Here is a 22,134-nt window from a genome sequence, read left to right as displayed (position 1 = left end):
AGAGGCAGAAGAGACAGAAATATTGCCAGGACTCACAGAACAGAATACACTTCAGAAAACACTGCCCACAGTTACTTTTATTCCCTCTTAAATAATTTCTAATAACAAAGAACTGTACACAAGAACACTCCTGTACAAGAATCCCTTGTATCTTCTGAACAATTTTTCTGGATATTCCAAAGGACCGCAAGGAAATGCCTCTTATTAAAAAAAAATAATAATAAAAATAAAAATAAAAAACAAAAAACCACCTTCTGCATCTATCGAAGTTTTCATTTGGAAAAAAAAAGTGGCATAAAACTTTAATATTGGAAATAAGATGTTTACTGTTCTTAAAGGATTCTTTTGATCACCAATAGAACAAAAATATTTATATTAAAATGCCTTTAAAAATATCACAATATTGAAAAAGTCCTGCAACACTGCAACTCTAATTTCACCCAGTATAGCATTTTTGCAATAAATACATAACACATCTGTCACTAGACTTACCTGCGATATAACATTAAAATCTGTCTGTGTGGTTGCTTTTGGTTTATTCTATTTGAGGCAGGCCACAGTTCGCTCTTCCTGAAGTCCAAAGTGGTGTAAGGCCAAACAGCTTTGATGTGAAAATGATGTGTTCTCTGCTGTGTGTACTAGACTGGCTCGACTGCACTGCCTTTGGATTAGAGCTAGCCAGTATTCACATACCTTGGAGCACAGCTAAGGACAGAACAGGTCTACCCACAAAAAAGTGTCACATGCAACATCCTTCAAAAATGCAGAGGTGTGAGGAAGGGTCATTAACTCCAGTCTTCCCCTCTAAATCAAGGCAAAGTATACTCCTTATATGAGTTACTAATTAAAGTGCTCAATTGACTATCTGTTATTCTCTCAATCTGCCTCTAAGCAGTTGTTCAAGAATGTTAATCCGGCCAAATACTGAGTGCTAGCTCTTCAAAGCAAAGCAAAAGCTGTGTGCCTGCTTTGTGCAGGCAAAGCAAAATGCGTACCTACTATTTACGATGTAGTTTGCAAAGAATTTCTTATTCCTTCTATCAAATAAAACCACCATAATCTGCGTTATGTTCTCTAGCTACTGACAAAGTAGATTTATGTTCCATCTGCACCACTGGAATTATTAACTAAAGCTCATCAAAAATAACACTCATGAGAAGAAATAAACTATCACAAGGGAGTACACACCATGAATACTTCATTGTTGCAATTAATAAGACAGAGCAGCAGTGCAAGCTTCTGCCATCAAGAGTATGCAATTTGAGACAAATGCAGGGAAAACAGGCCACACACTTTGAAAGATAAAACAATCACAAAAGGAAACACCTGAAAGAACAAATTACAAACCATCCTTCCGTGTTGGTGGTTTCATAGTAGTCTCTGAAGTCAAGATTTGGAGGTAACATTATTTTGTAACCTAAGCTTCAGTGTCAGGCAGATCTTCTCTCCCCACCTCAAAAGATTCTTTGCTGATTGACAATAGTTCACGCAGCTCTTTGTTTTCAAGCTGCAAAATCAATATTTTTGCTGAAATAGAAATGAGCTAATTCACAATTAAAGGTCCATAATCTTTAAGTAGCCCCACTCCACCACCACTAAATAAAACTCATTTTGTAACACACGCGCTAATGCGGTACTGGCAAGAGGGAAACCACATCATTTGAAGCATAGCTTTAACTTCTCTCTTTAAGATGCTTGAAACATCAAGAATTGAAAATAAACAGAACCCATTCCTTATTTCCCAACCCCACCCACCCTTGTCCCAATTTGATTGTGTCAAGGATTTATAACATAAAAAGAAACCCCAGAGCAAATCTAGAGGCTCCAAAACTTTGATATATCCCTTAGCAATTATATTGGTTCTTACCTCCAGCTGAGCCAGCTTCTCCCGAACTTTAAAGAACTGATCATCATCGACTTGTATAGCTTTTCTCATCACTTCTCCCATCTCACATATTCTATCTATCTGACTTTCAATTTCCTGAAAGACATGAAAAATAATACATTCAATACCTTCAGGCAAAAGCAGTAGCAATTTATTCCCTGCAAGTAAGCTAGTTCTTTGTTTTGGACTATTTTCAATTTTAATTCTTTCCTTCCAGGAACCTGCAATCCTTTCTAACCTATACAACATTTCAAGACATGTACCGCATCGTCCACTACTATCAGTCATCAATGAAAGCAGTGCATAGAGTAACATCAGTCAGCAAGACAGAAGGCACCCTTACGTGTCAACATGGAAGTCTGAAGTGTGAGAAAGACAGAGACAACAGATTCAGGTGAATAGAATTAGTGTGCAGCAAGTTTCACATTGTTGCATTAGGAAAGCCTGACTGAATTTTTAAGAACATCTAATATAAAAGCAAGTAAGACTTCAAGACTAAATTAAAAAATGAAGTAAACAGTCTCATCTTAGAAGGAATTAAAAAAAAAGGAAGCCAAGCAAAAGACCTGAGTCTACTGGGATGGTTTTTAACAGAATCAGCCTGGAAATAGTTCTAATCCTTTGGAAGATGCATTTTGTTCAAGGTCAGAAATGCACATTAATGAACAAAGAAAAATTCCAGTGTGTAATACAGTATTAGTTCCTATCCAAGGGACATTCAATTTCAACATATCACATGTAAAGAGGAACTCAAATATGTAAACACAAAAATATCTGATATTTTAATTCACAAGAAGTGAAGATTTTGCTTAGATGTTGAAACAATCTTGGGATATTCCATCGTAGTGTAAGAGATTACTCCAGTCTTTTCATCTTGGTATCACTGTGGCACTACAATGATGCAAAAGCAGTATCTGAGAACAGTGATAGAAGCTTTGCTCAAATAGTAAGTCTTGATGGACAGAGCAATTGGTGTACCTAACCAAGCAATGGAAACAAGACCTACTATACTACTTAACTTCAGAAGACCTAAGCAACACAAAACAGAGAAGAAATTAATTGCCAGATATCACTACAAAGAATTTAACTGAATCCTACTGCAATTAAAAAAAGAAAGAAATCTTAGCTTGCTTATTCTCTAACCACGTAAACATGCATTTAACAAATCCCTAAATTAATAAGCTTTAATCAGATATCTAACGTACTGTATTATTATTTGGCACCTAAATGTACACCAACCCGCAGTTATCAGTAGCCACAACTTGCACCGCTGAAGTCAAGACATGGACAAAGGTACACTTGCACTGAGTAAAAAGCAAGTGGAAGTGATGATTTCTTAAGACCTAAACATGTGGCAGCTAACAGATTTTGGAGGTTCTTCTTCCTTCGTTACAACTACTGAACAATAACAAGAACAACTCTGATGCATGAGCTTCTCTAAAGTGACAACAAAGCCGTTACGGCTTAATGCACGGAATGCGCCATCAAGTGTGCAGACAACGAGCTTCTGAGCAGGCCACAAAAGGCTTACGCTTTTCAGTGTCCTTTGTGACATGCCACAACTTTTATGCCGTGAAAAGAATAGAGAAGAAAATACCAAAGAGACGAGAGTTTCAGAAAATGTATTTCGGAGCAGAGACATTCCACGCAAGGAGAAGGTGGTTTCCTGAAAGCAAGCAAGAAAAATCGAACAAGTTCTTCTTGCCCTCTTCCATCCCCACCTTACCAAAGAATTCGCCTGATGAACTTTCAAGACCGGTTCTGCATCTTCGCCTTTTCTGCCTTGCATTATCTGTAACATCTGCTTTCTGTACTTGCTCATGATGAGCTCTAGCGCGTCCTGGTGCTCCTCCAGCGAGATCCACAGCGCTGCGAAACACAGAACACGGCGCGGCGTTGCCACGAGCTGGCGGCGACTCACACGGCGCAGCCGGCCGACGCCCGGGGTCCCCAGCGCCCCCCTCTCCCCCTCCCCCTCCCCCTCCCCCGGCGCCGCGCTCCCGGGGCCCCCCCGCCCGCCGCCCCGTGGCTCCCCCCCCCCCCCGCCCCCCGTCGCGGCGGGCAGGCTCACCGCGGTTCTCCCGGCGCAGGTCGCGGATCTGCGTGTTCTCCTGGGACAGGAGCGCGTGTGGCCGCAACCGGGCCGCGTCCGCCCGCTCCGCCGGAGCGCCCCGGCCCGGCCGAGTCGCCGCGGGCCCCGCCGTCCCGCCGGCCGCGCTCACCTTCTCGGCCGGCGCCGCGCCCGCCTCCCTCATGGCGGCCACGCGCTGGTGCAGCACGGCCGACTGCTCGATCAGCGACTCGGCCGCGGTGTCGTGCTCCTTCAGCCGCTCCAGCAGCGTCCTGGCGTCCGTCAGGATCTTCTCGATGCTGCAGCTCATGGCGCGCGCCGCCGCCAGCCGCGCCCCTCCCCTCAGCCCCGCGGCGGCGGCCCCATGCCCGCCGCCGGCAGCGGCCACGCGCGAGCCCGGCCGCCGCGCGCCGCCCGCGGGCCCCGCCGCCGCCGCCGCCGCTTCCGGGCCCGCCCCGCCCGCACCGCGCCGCCGAGGCGCAGGCGCGGCCCCGCCCCGCCCCGCCCGGTGTCGCCGCCTGGCGGCCGCTGAGAGCGACGCTCGGGGAAGCGGCGGGGGGGGGAGCGGCGCGCGGGGGAGCGGCGCGCGGCTCGCAGGCGGCCGGGCCTTGTGGGGGGGGGGAGCAGAGAGTGGGAGGGGGAGCGGGGAGCGGGGCCGGGCGCAGCGGGAGCCGCGTCGGGAGCGGCCGAGGCCTCGCAGCTGCTCAGCGTGCGGAGCCCCGTGGCGGAGCGCTGCGGGCGGGCTCGGGCCCTCGGCCGCGGTGAGCCGAGGCTCGCGACGCTGCGTTCCGGCGGCGGGGGAGCCCGGGTGGGAAACGTCGGGCCGGGGCCTTGTGTGAAACGGAGCAGCTCTGCAGCAGGGCGCCCGGCCCTGACCCGAGGGCGGCCCCGGTTATCTGCCCCAGCGCTCCCTTCAGCGCTGTGTGATAAATTCCGAGCTGAGGTCTGCCGAGCTGTCTCCTTATCTAAGACTCGTGTTTGTCCCTTTTAACAGTAAACATCCTCTACTCGAGTTAAAATAACAAGCTTTGAAATGCTGACTCGGTTCTCGGTTATTTATTTGCTAACTAAAACTACTGTTAGCGATCTGTGATGTCCTTGATGCAAAACGTAACCTTGTGCAGCTTTTTTTTTTTTTTTAATTAACTTGTTTAATATTACCAACTTCATTGTCAGTGTTTCCAACAATAATGTTCTAGCGGGACTCCTGCTACCTTGAGTCATCTTTCAAGTGTACATCCTCTTTGAGACAGACCCAAGAGAAGTGTTTACGATGCTTCAGCAAATAAAAGTATCAGTATGATCCCAGAGATAATCAAGCGGAGTGAAGAAGTGCTGAATAAGATAATTGTGTATAAACAACAATTTCGTAGTACTCATACAATTCAGAATAGAACAGAGTAAGCAGATGTGTTGGGACTACTTTATCAGACTGATTAATTAATAATGTACAAGAGATGTATTTTGTAAATTTGGGTGATGTAATGCTGCTTTATAGTAATTACTGCAGAAGTAAATGTCCAGACCATGCTTTATAGTGTGCTTTCCCTTCTAGGACTTCCAGTTTTTCTTCCTATTAAAGACTAGTGAAAAGTTTAGTTGGTATCAGAGTTTCTTTTTCACAATGGGTGATTTGTGAACATTTGGAAAACTTAAACTATTTTCTTTATAATTCTGGTTATGGAACCAATGGGCAAAAGCTGGATCTGGCCTAAGATGGACATGACATCCCTAAGCTGTAGCCAATGCTCATTGCTGGTTCCACTGTCCCTGCAATTACATCCTCAAGTGACCCCACCCATGCAGCTCAGCACCTGCTGTTGCTTTGCTCTGCCTGTTCCAGCTTCATGGCTGCCTTTAAAGCTTCTGCCAGTACATCAACTCAGTGCCTATGTGCAGCCACACAGGAATAGCTGTTACACTTACATGGAATGATATAGATGTACCAGTTGAGTATCTTCCCTGCCTTTCAACATATTCAACATGGCACCAAATATGCAATCTCTAAGGTTCTAATTCTGTTTTACAGGAGGCAGGCCCTCAGCACACTGTTCAGAAATGTAGCACTAGAGATTCCAATTCACATCTACTAGGAAATCAGCTAAAGAAACCTGTCTTATGCTGCATGAATGGTTGTTGCACCTCAGCAGAAGCTGCACCTATATTGTGTGTCTCAATATCTGCTTTTGGCCTCTTCTGTTACTTGCATTTCTACTTGCCTTTGGGCACTGTCTTATGATTTAAAAACTCAGTTTTCCTTGGCTTCAGAGATAACATCCTGGCCTTTCGTGCAGAGTGGAGACAAGCACAGGAGATGAAAGCGTCAGCACTGATGCATCAGACTTACACTTCAGGATTGGTGCAGTCCCTCTGTGGGATTCTGGCTGCTTGGAATAAAATTGAAGAATGGGAAGAAGATGGAGTCTACTACACCACCACCACAGAGCATGTAGTCATGTGTTCTCACTCAAGGATGCGGTTCATTCCCTCTCCAGCAAATCTTTTAACACAGAATCATTTGTTCAGCTTCCAAAGGACGGTAGAATGAGCTAGTGTGGCGCCAGGACGCAGATCAGATCTCAGTAGGACAAAGCTCCTTGATTTAAATGCTGGGAATGCTTGTCACCAGAACTTCTAGTATGTAGCAACAGCGCTTAAACAAATCAACGGATGAGCATTTTCAGAGTAGTGGTGTCTTTTAATTTCTTTGGCTTATCACATCAGTTCTGTATAAACTGAAGAGAATGTATAAATTTGGCCTCTCAAACATTTTAGTGTTTAACTTTAATTCGATTAAACACTTATGTGTGTGTACAAAGTGAAAAATGAGGTTACTAGAGGTTAATGCTTTAATGCTTTTAATAACTCTTAACCACATGGCTGTATTTTGTCAAACAGAACATGGATTTGTTCTAGCAGGAAAAGTATATGCTAGATAGGAGATACTAAAACCCTCCAAAACAGCAAAGCTGCTACATAACCAAAAACATTTCTAGGCCATCTTGGAAAAATCATAACTAGTATTTCTGTGATAAAATAGATAACATTTCTGAGTATAGTTCATTAGGAGACTCCTGCTCACAGTAGGAGAATCAAAAAGGGAAAGACTCTAGACAGACAAGAAGCACAGAAAGAGTGATTAAAGGGACTGATATTAGACAGCACAGAATCCTCAACACAACATAATGTCTAAATCTGGGGTGAGTTCAGGCATTGGTCCTGAGGATGTTAAAACAATTTGCACTAGGTAATGCCCTTAAGTTACCCAGAAGCTGGCAATGGAGTAAATGATAGATAGATAAAAATGCACAGAGGAAGTGACCAGTAGGAAAAGGCAACATCTGTGACAGAGATTCAGGGGCATCTAAATGCTGGAAATATATAAATAAAATACATTTTTTTTTTAGGAGAATTCTTGAGTTTGGGGTAAAATCATGTTAGTCATGACTGTGACCAGCACGGTTCAACAAATGTTGGCCAAGTCTCTGAAAGCATGAGTCACGTAGTAATGCAGCAGAGACTGGCTTTTCCAAAGCTAAAAGTGATATTCCTCATGTCCTTCTTTGACAAATTTGATGTCTAACTGTCACATAATTCAGCAGTTACAGCTTGCTTAAAAAGCAAAGCAGACTTGTCTCACACACTCCAACACTTTCATTGTTTGCTTTTAAACTTTTTGTTTGTTTGTTTGCTTTTGCTTTTTTTAACATATTAATCATCATCTACTGTCACAGCTTCACCAGTATTGCTCTCAACAAAATCTGTAGGACAGCGACTCATAGACCAGGAGGCCAAGTTAATCCTCTTTTTGTACTTCCTAGCTTATACTTCAAGATGGATTACTGTTGTGTAAAGCGGACATTCTGTGGCGAGATATTACTACGAAGCTCGGTCTCGTAGTTCATCTTTATTTTCCTGCTTTGATAAATCTGAAGAGTCACCCATTGCACCACAGTATTTATGTTTATGAGTCTAATATTCTTTTTACTATTAAAACAAATGTCCATCAGATGGAATGCAGCTTGGAAGAAAGGGAAAATAATATCATCGATAAACTGATATAACCACCTATTTTACTCTCTCAGACGCAAGACTCCTCCGCTGACTAATGGATTCCACAATAATTATGTTGTAATGCTGAGTGGCAAGATACTGTCCTTTATGCAAATCAGGTCCAGGACTTGGCTTCTCTTTGCTGACCTACAAAGATTTGCAATGACTTAAGAATCTCAGTGTGTAAAGTTAAATTTGCAAGTGTTCTCTTTGAACTATAAATTCTGAGATCATTGCAGGACACTGTAATTGACTTTTGGTTGTTATATTTATTTTATTTCACATCGTGCCTTACTGAATACTGTTGCACTGAAGTTTTGCATACAAAATATTCGTGAATGTGCTGAATACAAAAAAGGACAAATTCTTACTACTGTAGCTTCTGGACCTGATTTTATCTTGAAATGTGTGATCCCACAATCAGAACTACCACATACAACAGATACATATCCTATTCAAATTAAATCTTTCCCTCTGTTGAGAGCCAGAAGGGTAAGATAACACTGACATCCAAAAGAGGTTAATCATGAGGCTTTGCACTGTTTTACAGCCAGGACTGAGGTTCATTCATGCCATGCAGAAAACTGTAACAGTGCCAGAACCACTGCACATTTCAAATATTAATAAATAATCCAGAACAGAGGGCAAACAGAAAGCTTGCAGGTTTTTCATTAATTTTTCAATAAATTCTAAATGAAAGTAGCTCTTAGAACACTAATACCATTATTGGTATTAGTCTGCCAGTGTATTTTTTACCTCTAAATGATTTTATTTGTAAAGTAAACTCAAACTTTTGTAAATTCAAGTAAAGCTTGAGTTTGAGCATTTTAGTACATAAGCTTTTTGTTCATATTCTTCTTGATATCATTCAGAACAATTTACAAGCAGGTGAGACTTAATCCTATAATGAAAATAATCTACATTTCAACATAATCTTTAACTCACATATAACAACAAATACTGTAATTAGCAATTAGTTTTCCAAAGTATCTCAGTTGTTTAGTATTTGACTCTTGCTTTCATCAGTTAATGATTTACAGTAACGAACTGGAACATCAGTGTTTTGCACTGAAATGGCCAAAATAGTTGTCCAGGCATCATTGCCCTCGTGTGACAGACTTCAGATGTTTTTGTGAGAAGTTAGCCAAAAGCAATAGACAATGCCATCACTTCTGTTTAATTTTTACTGAAAAACAGCAACAAAGTGACCATAATGACTTGTAGTCAGAGTCCCAGTAGCTTTTGAAGGACTGTTATTTTGTTGAGATTTTGCCCTTTGTTTAAGTTTTGTTTGACAAATGCTTAATAAATGAGCAGAAGAGGCGGTTTATGTTTCATTAATGAGGTTGATAGTGGTTAATTACTGAAGTTACGTAAACAATCCAATACCAGATCAAGCTGAATTGGTCAGTTATGTAGAGAAGACCCAGCTGGAGTAGATACAATTTCCTTTAACTATTCAAACACTGAGCAAGTTACAGGGATTGAGAATCTCTAGTCCTGATGAATACAGAATTCTGCATGTCCTGAAAATGAAATCTCTCAACAGGCACTGATGCAAGCAAGATTTCTTTGGATCTGCAGTTTCAGCACTCAAAAAAATCTTAGACCTAACTGCATTAAGGCAGACATTCTGTGTAGATTAGGCTATGCATAAATTCACAGCTTATACTAGTGAAGGAAATGAGACACCAAGAGCAGTGCAACGTAAGGTCTCAGGCCAGACTGATGATGTGTGCACCTTTTACTCCACCTCAGTGGCACTTCTGGATTTCCACTTAGGATAGGAGCTTGTTCAGATAATATTTTCAGTCTGTATCTGTAAGTTACATTTTTTTACTCATCTCTAGTAAAGCATGTTTGAAGTATCCTATTTAAAAGGCATTAGGCACATTACTGATCAGAGACTTAGAAGACATATCAAAAGTGCTTTCTCCTCTTTACAGATCAAAGTAATTCTGAGAGAAAATTCTTAATTTGTGATGTAGCCCAACTTGATTTTTTAAAGTCTCCAGTGATTAAGATTGTACAGGCAACTTATACTGCTTATACTTTTTATATTTTTTATTTCTTGCTGTATTCTTTAAAAGCATGGAAAAAAAACATTCATTTTTCTCTTCTTTGCAGCAGTTCTTTATGTGGTCAAGTGGGCTCTCAGGTCTTCCATTTTTATGGTCATTACAAGCTTTAAATAGAACTGATCTGTTAAAATAATTTAAAATATATGTACTTAATATGGACTAGTTCTCTGGTCTGAATCACTGTATGACTGTGCAAAATAGTTTTATTACCACAGTTACAAAGATGGCATGTGGGTTGAAGTAAATGGCTATGTGCTATTACTTAATGTGGCACTCTAGTTAATTTCTACTCCACCTAAGTTTTAGGTTCTTGTATACATATTTTAGCAACTTAATTTACTCCCAATCCACTAGATTTTATAGCACTGAGAAGAATCAGGATTAGATATCTTCTAAAAACCTGTTTTCCAGACTTAAGTCTCTTGAAGTCATTAGGTTTTAAATACCCACATCCCACTGGTGTATTTCAATAGCTTACAAGTAAACTATCTTCTATCACAAAATAAAAACAAGTGAGCAAACAAAAAACTTTAAAAGTCAGTAGTACGGAAAAGCTAAAGATAACATTTGATAAAAGCTTCCTTGTTTTTCAGCTTTCACTGGGAAGGCTGAAAAGATGGATGAAAAAGCCAATGGCATTTGTGAAAGAAATGCTATGAAAAATATCCATTTTAACAACTGTAAGCTCTTCATTTTTACTATTAAAGGTGGGTTTGTTTGTTATTGTTGTTGTTTTTGACATCTTAGCTGCTGAGTAAGTTTGCTTTTACTGGGAAGATAAATGCTGACAAATTACATTTGCAAGATTGTTATCTTTGTCCCTACTTCATAATCTATGTGTTCCAAGCCCATTACCACACGTGATCAGTACAAAGCTTCTGAAAGCTCAAAAAAAAACCAAACTGTAAGATGATCAATATAGCATTTGTGAGTCAATCTTTTTTGTTCTTGCAAGCCACGTTCAACAATTCCACCTCCAAAGACTCAGTCACAGATTCCCAAATGGTGCCAGAATACACAGAAACAAGTAACATGCACTTTTTGGGAGCCTATGGAGTATGAACACGGCTCCCTTTTGAAAGGTAATGCCAGTTTGCTGTGTGTTATGCCACAGACCTATAAAAACCTGTTGTCTCCAGAAGCCTATCGTAAGTGACTGCAGTAAGAAAACCAACAGGACTTGATTTTTTCCCTTTGCCATGTAAATTGTGAAGTATACAACAAAAACATTTTTTCTGGGGTTAATTGAGAATTGCTCCTATACAGAAGAAAGGTGACCTCCTCCTGGTCTTATTAGCTAAACATTTGCAACTTGCTGTGCATCATGTTAGGCAGCAAGTTTAATGACAGTGTGATAAAAAAGGGCATGCCCTAACCAAAAGACCATATCTTACATCTAGGACGTGATGAAAACCCCAACCCCAAATCGTAATGATTAAATGATGAGAAATTATTCATAATGGAAATACTTCTATTATTTTTTTTTTAAGAACTAAGTTTTGCAAAATTAGTGGCCACAACATTTGCTAACAAGTCATTGCCTGTTATAGAGTCATGTAGGAATCCATCTGCACAGGTATGTCAGAATTAGAAAACGTAGAACAAGGTGAGTGTTTTGTGTTTCAAAGAACTGACTTAATCAACTGTTTCCTAACTCAATTACTATGTCATGTAGATATATCAAAATAATGTTATTGCAATATTTTCCCTGCCAAAGCAATGAACATCATCCATTAACACTCGGGCATGTCAACGTTAGGCAATCAAAATGGGAGAATTTTAAATTCTACCAAGAAAGCAAAATACTTTGTAATCAGACAGGGAGAACCCTGGGAAACAGTGACGTGAAGGTCCCCATGGCCCCTGTCCCTGATGACCCAGTTATTATTTGATTTATGTGGTCTTGCAGCTGCCCTTGCTTCGACCCCAGGAAAGGCTGTGTGGGAAGTTCGTGTCTCAGAGCTGCAGCATTGCTCTGCAGAGCGTCTGGAGCCAGTGTATGCACAGAAACTGATAAATAGGGAAAAGGCCCAGTTTGCTCCAGCTGGACTCAGAGCTAGGATCATTGCTACAGCCACACGGACTTGCTCTTGAACTACCGTAAGTATTTAATTTACTTCTCATGATGCTCTGGGATTATAAACTATTGCTATAGCCATGAATCAATTTGCCAGGTAAAAATATTTCAGGCATTGTAGATTTTTGATTTTCTTTTTAAAATACTGACTAAATTAATTTATAAAACATGCACTTTTAAATTAAGTATCCTAGCTGTCAAGAACTTGTTCCAGCAGTAATTCATTTAACATACAGAATGCAATAACTTTTTAATTCAGTCGTTTCCCTTCTCCAAAGTACTAGCAAAGCAATAGGTTTCAAAAATCTCTCATCTCTTACTTTACAATATTTATGTATACAAAATACACCTTTGCAACAAATATTCATGAGGTAATAATTAAAAAAAAAAAAATCAAGAACATTGAAACATAGTCAATTAGTGAAATAAACCATATCTATTACAGAACGTATCCAGAAGGTTATTTCATGACAAGAAAGGAACATATTTAATGGAAAGAAAAATGGATTTTCTTCAGACAGAAGCTTTGGGGAGCATCGTAGCACTTTAAATCTGGGAGAAACAGATGAAATTTTAATAATGTGTATTAGCTGCATATGGCATCAATCAAGTGATCCTAGAACTTTCCCTGCAAAACCACTCTTTAATTACAGATGTTATCAGTGAATTGCTTGAGTGAAATTGAATCTATCACCTGGCATTGCACATGGTAGCCATTGATTGTGCTCAATTTTTTTTTCAGTTTTATGTTTAAATTTCACAAATTAAAAAATAAAAATAGAAAATTAAGCGATGCTTTCCAGAAGCAAAAAAGTACTGTGATTACAACAGAGATTGAAATGTACTGCCTAGTTACACTACGTGTTCATTAACATGCCACACAGCATGTTAAATAAATATTGTAGACCTTCAGCTTGAGTTCCTAAAATTCCCTGCAAACAAGAAATTTCCCTATGACTCAACTGTCAAAATATTTATGATAGCAGTTAAAGTACTGTCAATACATACCTCTTAAAGAGCTCCTCAGAGCCTCTTATAAAAGCAGTATGTTTTGCATCCTAATAAATTTGATAATAGAGGTTGATAAAGTTACTTTGTAATGTTATTTTATAGAAAAAAAAGTATAAAAGTCATTTTTTTCCCCCATAAATAGTAATAAACAGTAATTGTTTTGAAATTCTGTTCTACTTTAATCAATTTACTTGTTTGTTTTTTTTGTTTGTTTGTTTGTTTGTTTGTTTGTTTTTCTTTTTTCTTTTTCTTTAATGGCTTCCATAAAGAAGCCTAACTGAAAAGTCCTTCAGTTAGGACTATTAACAATCTTGATGAATTTCTATATTAGATGGATAACTAACCCTTTGAATCAATTCACATTACAGTTTATATTGAACACTATCAGTTGAGAAGACTGATCAGTGTCAGAACTAAACCCGTAAAAGTGCAACATTTTCAAAAATACTTCAGCAACTTAGACTCTAGGTTATGTCTTCAGAAGAAGGAAAAAGAATCTCTCAGCTTGTAAAGTCTTTTAAAATGATAATAATTAAAAAGTAATCCTCAAATGATCTGGATTTCACAAATTAAAATATAGCAACTTGGAAGTAATTGTGAAGAAGGAAAAGCAGGGCACAGCACGTGTTTATGCAGATGAAATTTACTTTCAAGTCGGTATGTCTGATAGAGGACTCAGAACTGTATTACTACTTGTGATTCTATGAAACAAGTTATTAAAAATGCAGCTTCTTTTGTTTTCAGTTATTGCCACCTTTCTACAAAATTTTAAGCTAAAGACCTTTCTGTATCATACCTGGGGACGTATTTTTTTTTCTTTCCCTTTTTAAAGCACACATACACAAAAAGTATGGCTATATTTTGAGTAAATATAAAAGACAAAAACAAACATAAGATATTTTGGTTTGGGAATGGCATGACTGTAATTGACAGAACACCCAAGGCTCTTCCCCTAATATGATTTCAATTTTGTCCAAGTTTTATGTTTTGAAAATTACAACTGGGCACGTATACTACATCCTGCCGAGCATTCCACAACTTCACAGTGCATAGCTCATCTGTGTGCGCATGGAGAATTTACTTGCTTGCATGGCAAAGGGTTACTGAACGCATATGTGGGCTGAAAAAGTGTCCTTGAGGTCATGGTTCATTTCTAGTGAGGTGTTAGGGATTAGGGATGGCTACTGAACTTCTGAGAGATCAGTACATAAAAATCACAACAGTTAAGCAATGTCTGAAGTTTGGAGGAGGCTTCCATACTGCTGACTGACTCAAATATAAAGGAGAGAATAATTCAGTAAGGCAGAAAGTGTAACATGCGATTTTGACAGCCAATCCTACAAATCACCAAAGCTTTCCTGTCCTATCTTGCTTTCTATACCTTTTGTTTTAAAAGGATCCATGCAATTTTATATCAGAGGAACAAGCTTGTTAACACTAAATTTTCAAATGTCAGAAAATGGAACAGTTAACATTTATACACATAGGTACTATGATCATTGCATCTCATTTCAAGGTGGTGTAGCATTCCTCAAATAACCACTGGATTTAATATTAATACTGCTATAACATTCTCTTAGTTTAAGTTTCATTTTACAAAATTTCATTCTAAACTGGGAATTCTGTGGTTGCAGCTGCTACTATTAGTCATAAAAATCAGTAAGAAGGGCTAACTCCTCAAATCCATTATCAGTCAATCTCCTAAATTGAGGAAACCTTGCCTAACGAAAGTTCGATTGCAAGATTTAGGGTACTTAATTAACTGAACAACTTGCATTTGGTAATATGTCCTTCATACTCCCCATGTGACATTTGTGTTAGACTGGATCAGTGTCATTTTACTGTAGCTTCTATTCTTTTATTACTTTTATTTAAAGGAACCACTGGAATCCAGAAACACATCTCTCCACACATTTCTGAAGAAAAATGCAGACTTTGCCCAGGCCAAATGGATCTGACTGATAAGGACCTCATGATTCAGTGAGTCATTTCTCTTTCAAACAAATATTTACTAGCAGAGATAACAAAAAAAAAAAAAAAAAAAAAAAAAAAAAAGCATTCCATCCTCACTGTATCTTTTCACCTTCTGCTGGCAGCACAAAGCGAAGTGTTTAGTTCCAAAGATATGTCCCGTTTTGGGGAAAGGGACATATGTTTTTAAGGAAACAACTTCAGTTCAGACTTCCTGAAATGATGTTCATTTTCTCAGCTGTAGCTAGGTATAGGTATTGCATAAAATCTAATATGTGAGTCTTTCAAGGAAGATCTTTAAACACAGTTTGCTGTAAATTCTGCAAGGGGCAGATGTAGAGAGCCCTAGTGCGTATGTAAGGATTTGATTTGCCTACTCACTTCCAAATACTTACTTGCCTTTTTCATCTTTATTGTCCTTCCCATCTGCTCATGGAAAGCTTGTGAATAGTTCATAGGCAAAGTGCCTTGAAAAGTCCATAGTGGGCAGCAGATACAATATATTTTTAACCACTGATGCTTGAACACATTCCCCACATACAGAGGGAAAAGGGGGCAAGGAAAATAGTTCCTATTTAATACCTTAACAGCTACTCCAGTATCACTTGATTGCTAAAGTAATACCAGAGATTGCCTTTACTCTTATATAAGCTCAAACACAGCTTGTACTAGTGTCTATATAGACCTCCCCCCTCAAAAAAAAAAAAAAAAAAAAAAAAAAAAAAAGATTTTTTAAAACACATTTTTAGAACCTTTCTATAAAGAGAAGTTACTGAAAAACAAGATAGTTTTGAATTCAAAGCAAAATTGCTATTCTGCACCAACTGCCACTATGACCTCTTAGTACACTTTGTCATGGTGAATGTCAAAGCATCTAACCAGGAGCTCAGGCTTCTGCAGTGATGACGGGACAGAGAAAAGCAACTTCTAGCGGACAATACACTTTGTTGGTTTCACGTAAAGTTGGAAGCAAAAGTTCTAAATATACCTTACCTTGGAGATTTGTGAACAGGTTCTATACCAAATCCCTACTATTAAGACAGTAAGCAACCTCGTTGCAAATATTATGTGACTTTACACATACCTCTAATTTTCTTATGATCTGCAAATGGTTTCATATCCTGGAGCTTCCTGCTTTTAGTTCTGTGGCTAAGCCTACCCAGCAATTCTTTGTCATGTGATGTTTCTCATATGTTTGCATTTTTCCAGGTCTCTTTCTTAAAAGTCCATCACATGGAAAAGTGAATGAAACAGTGAAACTGGGAGCAGACCATGGCAAATACATTTGTCACTGTGCCTGATGGGTATTGTCTTGCTGAGCCCATACAGTATTATGGTGAGTAAAGCCAACTTTTAACATCATGAGAAAACAGTGCAGTAAAAGGAACGTTTGTGGGAATTTACATTAATTTCTTCATTTTAATTGTATCTTTACAATTAAAGAATACATCTTAGATGTATTCTTTACATCTAAGATGTATTCAAAGAATACATACATCATAATACATCATAATACATCATAAGATGTATTCAAAGAATACATCTTAGATGTAGTTACAGGTAGCACCTCTTAAAAGAATATGTCAGACTGCCCTTAGGAAAATATGTTCCTCTAGTATTTGTGCTTAAATGTTTAATCTGTGAAACATTTTAAAACTTTAAAGTTGCTGATGTCAAGATACTCCCTAGGCTTTTATTTCATTTTCATTTTTTTCTTTATCTAGATGTTTTACCAGAGCACATCAATTATCAGCTGCAGGACACTGATTTTCAGACTGCACCTTACTGCCAATACTCAACAGTTCAAATTCCTTCTCCAGTATTGCAGTCACAGCCGTCCCAATCCCAGTACAGCACATACACCCTGGACTCCCAGTACAACGATGGGCAGTACAGTAACTGCGAATTAAGTAAGCCCCCTTTCATGACTTCCCACCTTGATGATAGTGGGTATCCAGGACTTAAAAGGGCCAGACTAAACCACTCTTCTTTGAGATTAAAGGGACAGGAAGAGCTTTGTGTTGTCTGCGGTGATAAAGCCTCCGGGTATCACTACAACGCACTTACTTGTGAAGGTTGTAAAGGTAAGAGGCACATAGATTTAATAGTATCTTGCCTTGCAGTGCACAGTGTAATGTTTCACATCTGTCATTTAAACAAATAAATTTCATTAATTTTTAAGGTGACACTTCTATGGAGGATTATAATTTATCTAAGGAATCCTTATCTAACTATTTATCATCTTTATCTAACATGTTTACTTAAGGTTCACATTGTTATAACATTTTTTGAAAGAAACATTTTCACAGTATATATTTAATAAAATCATTTCATACAACTAATTTTTCAATGAAGTATTCACTGGAATAGTGCCTGTTTAAGCAGTTGCTGATTTTTTCATGACCTTTTATTAGAGACCTTTATTTATAATTCACTAATTATTGTTCTTAATAGTCATTAGTAAGCTATTAATTCACTGTTATTAATGCTATATGGGAGCTGTCCTGCTCAGGTAAGGAAAACTGCGATCAATACTAGTCAGAAAGAACAAGTCATGTTACATGTTAATTGAAGGTATTGCTTTCATGATAAAGAAAATAACCTTTATTTAAATGATGAGATAGAACTCCTTAGTTTCCTTCATAAGCTGATTCTTTTCTGTAGGCTTCTTTCGACGCAGCATAACCAAAAACGCAGTGTATCGATGTAAGAACGGTGGCCATTGTGAAATGGACATGTACATGCGGAGGAAGTGTCAGGAATGTCGCTTAAAGAAGTGTAAAGCTGTGGGAATGCTAGCGGAATGTAAGTGCTCCCTGTATGCTGGCTGTTTTAATACTCATCACCAATAAAATCTTTTCCAAAGTCAATCCCTTATTCTCAGTAGAGCTAAGTGATAGAACACAAGGCAATGGCCTCAGGTTGCTCCAGGGGAGGTTTAGATTTAAGTCAGGAAGCATTTCTTCATGGAAAGGATGGTTCTGCACTGGAACAGGCTGCCCAGAGAGGTAGCAGGGTCACCATCCCTGGAGGTATGTAAGAGATATGTGGATGTGGTGCTTAGGGCCATGCTTTAGTGGACTTAAAATGTTAGGCAGATTGTTGGACTTGATCATCTTAAAGGTTTTTTCCAACCTCAGCGATTCAACGATTCTAAGTGGTACTGGTCTAAGCTTTATTTCGCTGTAGGAAAACTTAACTTTGGAGTCTGGCACCTGTAGCATCATCATCTGCGGAAACCAGCAGTACTCAGAAGTATCTCCTGAACTTAAGAGAACTGCTTTTAAAAGACATTACAAAATAAAAAGAATCTAAATATCCTGCACCTCTACAGGATAGCCATAAGCATATCAGATGTGCTTTCGTATTTGGAAAGAAAAACAAAACATTTAAAAAAATGCACAAAATTTTTGTGAAAAATTCTCATGTTATCTTGCTTATGGCTCTGTGACGTGAGCATAAGACAGCAAACGCTCAGGCCTTTGGTGGATATTAAACAGTAACTGACCAAATCAGCAGTACATTGTCATGTTCTTTATACATAGTTCCTTACAGGTGACAGCTCCTGACATCCTCGTGTTATCCATAACAACAGCGATGATTTCAAGTTGTAATCTGTTTGAAAATATATGCACTGATACATAATTCTGTGCCTCACAGGTTTGCTGACTGAAGTACAGTGTAAGTCAAAGCGACTCAGGAAGAATTTCAAACAAAAGAGCAGTTTTGTTTGCAACATAAAACTCGAAGATGAGAGACTGAATAGTAAGCATGTATCATCTACAACAAGATCTGGAAAAGTGGGATATATTTCCATCTAAAATATATATATATATTTTAATAATTTATGTTTGCCTTAACTCATTGTCATTTTTAATTTTTTTTTTTTTAAAACAGATTCCAGAGAGGATGGAACTTACTCCAGGGGAACATCAACTTCTTGACCACATTGTAGCAGCACACCAAAAATATATGATTCCCCTTGAGGAAGCAAAAAAGTTTGTACGTACACAGAACGATCAGCCCACATTACTGAGTTAGCATTTTCCTAAGCAATTTATCTTGATTATATCAACTGTATAAATGCTCTTTCATGCAGCTGCAAGAAACTGCAAGTCCTGAGGAAAGTTTTCTCCGTCTCTCTGAGACGGCAGTTGTCCACGTACAAGTGCTAGTGGATTTCACAAAAAGACTCCCAGGTAAGTTTCTTCCTTTGGGAAATGTTACAGTCACCTGACTTATTTATTTATTTATATTTTATTTTTTAAATGCATTAGAAGCCATACTGGTGGCATGAATCTGAGAAAAATACAGGCTTTAAGAAAACTCTCATTTAACTGACTGACTGATCTTCCAACACTAACAGTCAGGATTTTATTCATTATGAGGAAAAGTTAGAAGCATTTTCTTCAAAAGCTTATTAGATTTCTTTTCCCTTCCTGACATAGGACCCATTTTTCTGATAGCACTGTGCCTTCAAAATGCTATCTTGAGTGAGTTACTGTTTTAACACACTGCCTGAAATCCAATTCAGTTTGCAATTTATTGGAATCAAAGATAAAATAGATGTTCCTTCAAAGGCAAAGTCAGAACAGAAGGGACAAACCACGTGCTCCTATTCATATTTTCCAATAATACAAGAACAAGAGAACATGCAATTAAATTCACTGCATTTCAATGTAAAGTTGACAAAATAACTTTGACGGGGGATGATAACTTATTACTCTTTAAGTTGCAAAACTCATTGACAAAATTCAATCAACATGTAAAGCAAGTATTTGATAGAATTTATTTAGTATCAGTTATAGCACTACTATAGAACATGGCTGAAAGAATGGATGACTTGTTTGTTTTCTTATGTTACATTTCTCCTCTGATCAAGATTAAGAAAAGAACCAAAGAAGATCCTTTGTTCTTGAATTACATGTGCAGATAACTAATTCATGAAAAGATGAACATAATTTTAAAAAGATCAACTATCATCAGACGGGGAATATCCACAGTCACTAAGCAATGTAACATATTGCATTAGGGCATATGACATAGATCAGATGTTAAAAAGAGATTTTTCATAAAGCTGTGCTTATTCCTCAAATTGTTACTTGTACCTTCCTGTGATTCCTCTATACACTGTACACTGACAACAGCATTTTTTTTTCTAACATGCAAACTAGCAAGATTGCAAGAGCACTAGCGTTTCATACAAATGTCTTAACTGTGACTCCTCCTTTCTTAACTGTGACTCCTCCTTTAACTGTGACTCCTCCTTTTCAGTAAGTGCACTAATTAATAAATAATTTGTGTCAGCCCATCTTTTGGGCTTAATGGCAGACACAGCACAGATTCTTAACAAGTCTCTCTCTTTGCAGGATTTGAAAGTTTAGCTAGTGAAGATCAGATTGCACTGCTAAAAGGGTCAACAGTTGAGGCAATGTTTTTGCGTTCAGCCCAGATATATAACCAAAGAATTAGTGAGTGCCAATCATCAACAAGTGAAAGTAAGTTGGACTAATAAGCTTTCTGCAAACACCAAAAGGGGTTTGGCCATTTTGAAATAACTTCCATTCATTTAAATCCAGTGAATCTAAAGTAATTCCCTATTAAAGCACAGCAGTACTTGCAAAATAGTGTCAGTAGCACAGCAGTATTGTAAAATAGTGTCAGTAATGCATATATACCTTCTAGAGGCATTTTTTTTCAACAGAGCATAAAAAATAATAATTAATTGTATCTCTGCTTCCCTCCCATTAGTTCCAAACAAAAACAAACATTCTGAGTGTTTCAACAAATGTTGGGGTGGATGGATAACATGAGCTATATTAACAACATATGATTTATTGTGTCAAGTTTGACACGAGATTTTGACCAACAGGAATGTAACAAGTGAACTTAGTGCTGGATGCAAAAAAGACCAATTCTTTATTCCTACATGGGTCTGATAAAAATACCGCATGTTTTAGGTGTCTATCCACAAAGCAGATGTAGATGAACATTTAGTCATACTAAGCTTGGTTGTGAATTGTCATCTCTCATGTTCCAGGTCATATAAGGCTTCCTGATCACGCGACGTGTTGTCATGTTCAAAACCTTGATAAAAACATTTATTCTATTGAAATATCACACAATGAAGAGAGTCCAACGTCCACTACTACCACAGGTACTGGAGGCCTGACTTAAGATACCTGGCAATCCGTTGCACTGCAGACTGCGTTCCTAGGCCCCGCTGCGCTGCCTGCAGCTCCCAGGATCCAGCCAGGCCCAACACAGCGCTCGCGGGTACCTAGTCCCGAGCTAGAGCAGAAGCTCCACGGTAGAACTGCAATACAACTTTTTAATTACTACTTCAGTAATTAGAATTGTTGCTACTAAGTCTGCTAACTATGCTGCGCAACAGAACAGCCTGAAATTCTAGGTTAGAACAAATACGCGTAATAGCAGTGCCTATCTTTCATGCAATAGCATTCTGATTATTTTATTTCATTTTCAAGGTATAACCGAGGAGTTTATTACCGCACTGTTTTACTTCTACAGAAGCATGGGGGAGCTGAAAGTTACTGAGACCGAATACGCCCTGCTTGTAGCAACAACTGTGTTTTTCTCAGGTAAGCACTGAGGCCACCAGCTCAGGCGGCCTTCGCAGCCACGTCCCGCCGCCCGCCTCCCCCACCCTCGCCGGGCCCTCGGGCGCGGCGGCGCCTCCGCGCGCTGCGTGCCAGTAACCGCGCTGTGCCCCGGTGCTCCGCAGACCGCCCGCTCCTGAGGAACAAGCGGCACGTCGAGGAGCTGCAGGAGCCGCTCCTGGGCATCCTCTACAAGTACTCGAAGATCCACCACCCGGAGGACCCCCAGCACTTCGCCCGCCTCATCGGGCGCCTCACGGAACTGCGCACCCTCAACCACACCCACGCAGAGGTGCTAGTGACGTGGCGGACAAAGGACCCCAGGCTGACTTCGCTGCTCTGCGAGATCTGGGACCTGCAGTAGC

General features: G+C 39.3%; 2 protein-coding genes across 4 annotated transcripts; one reads left to right on the top strand and one right to left on the bottom strand.

The window, feature by feature from the left end:
- Nucleotides 1-62: 62 nt before the first annotated feature.
- On the bottom strand, nt 63-4,383 carry SIKE1 (suppressor of IKBKE 1). Of its 2 annotated transcripts, none has more exons than XM_082778306.1 (4): nt 3,957-4,383; nt 3,612-3,754; nt 1,868-1,981; nt 63-1,527 (listed from the first exon to the last, which is right to left on the bottom strand). In XM_082778306.1, exons 1-4 carry the CDS (start codon nt 4,264-4,266, stop codon nt 1,516-1,518), a joined length of 579 nt encoding a protein of 192 aa, XP_082634432.1. In that variant the 5' UTR covers nt 4,267-4,383; the 3' UTR covers nt 63-1,515. The 2 variants fall into 2 exon arrangements, with proteins under 2 accessions (XP_082634432.1, XP_082634431.1); XM_082778305.1 differs by having other exon boundaries at nt 63-1,507.
- A 7,671-nt stretch (nt 4,384-12,054) lies between these two features.
- LOC309886900 (bile acid receptor-like) lies at nt 12,055-22,133 on the top strand (the record flags this gene model as incomplete). 2 transcript variants are annotated; one of them, XM_082778209.1, is made up of 12 exons in its annotated part: nt 12,055-12,190; nt 15,056-15,158; nt 16,359-16,485; nt 16,874-17,233; nt 17,814-17,954; nt 18,810-18,949; nt 19,047-19,151; nt 19,249-19,348; nt 20,519-20,647; nt 21,190-21,306; nt 21,638-21,751; nt 21,895-22,133. In XM_082778209.1, the coding sequence occupies exons 3-12, from the start codon at nt 16,422-16,424 to the stop codon at nt 22,131-22,133; spliced, it is 1,509 nt and encodes a 502-aa protein (XP_082634335.1). In that variant the 5' UTR covers nt 12,055-12,190; nt 15,056-15,158; nt 16,359-16,421. The 2 variants fall into 2 exon arrangements, with proteins under 2 accessions (XP_082634335.1, XP_082634336.1); XM_082778210.1 differs by lacking the exons at nt 20,519-20,647; nt 21,190-21,306.
- Nucleotide 22,134: the final 1 nt, after the last annotated feature.

This window comes from Aythya marila, assembly GCF_965140915.1.
Source record: "Aythya marila genome assembly, chromosome: 24".
Lineage (NCBI taxonomy): Eukaryota > Metazoa > Chordata > Aves > Anseriformes > Anatidae > Aythya > Aythya marila.
Note: the sequence above shows the minus strand (reverse complement) of the source record. Positions and strands in the feature narration are given on the sequence as shown.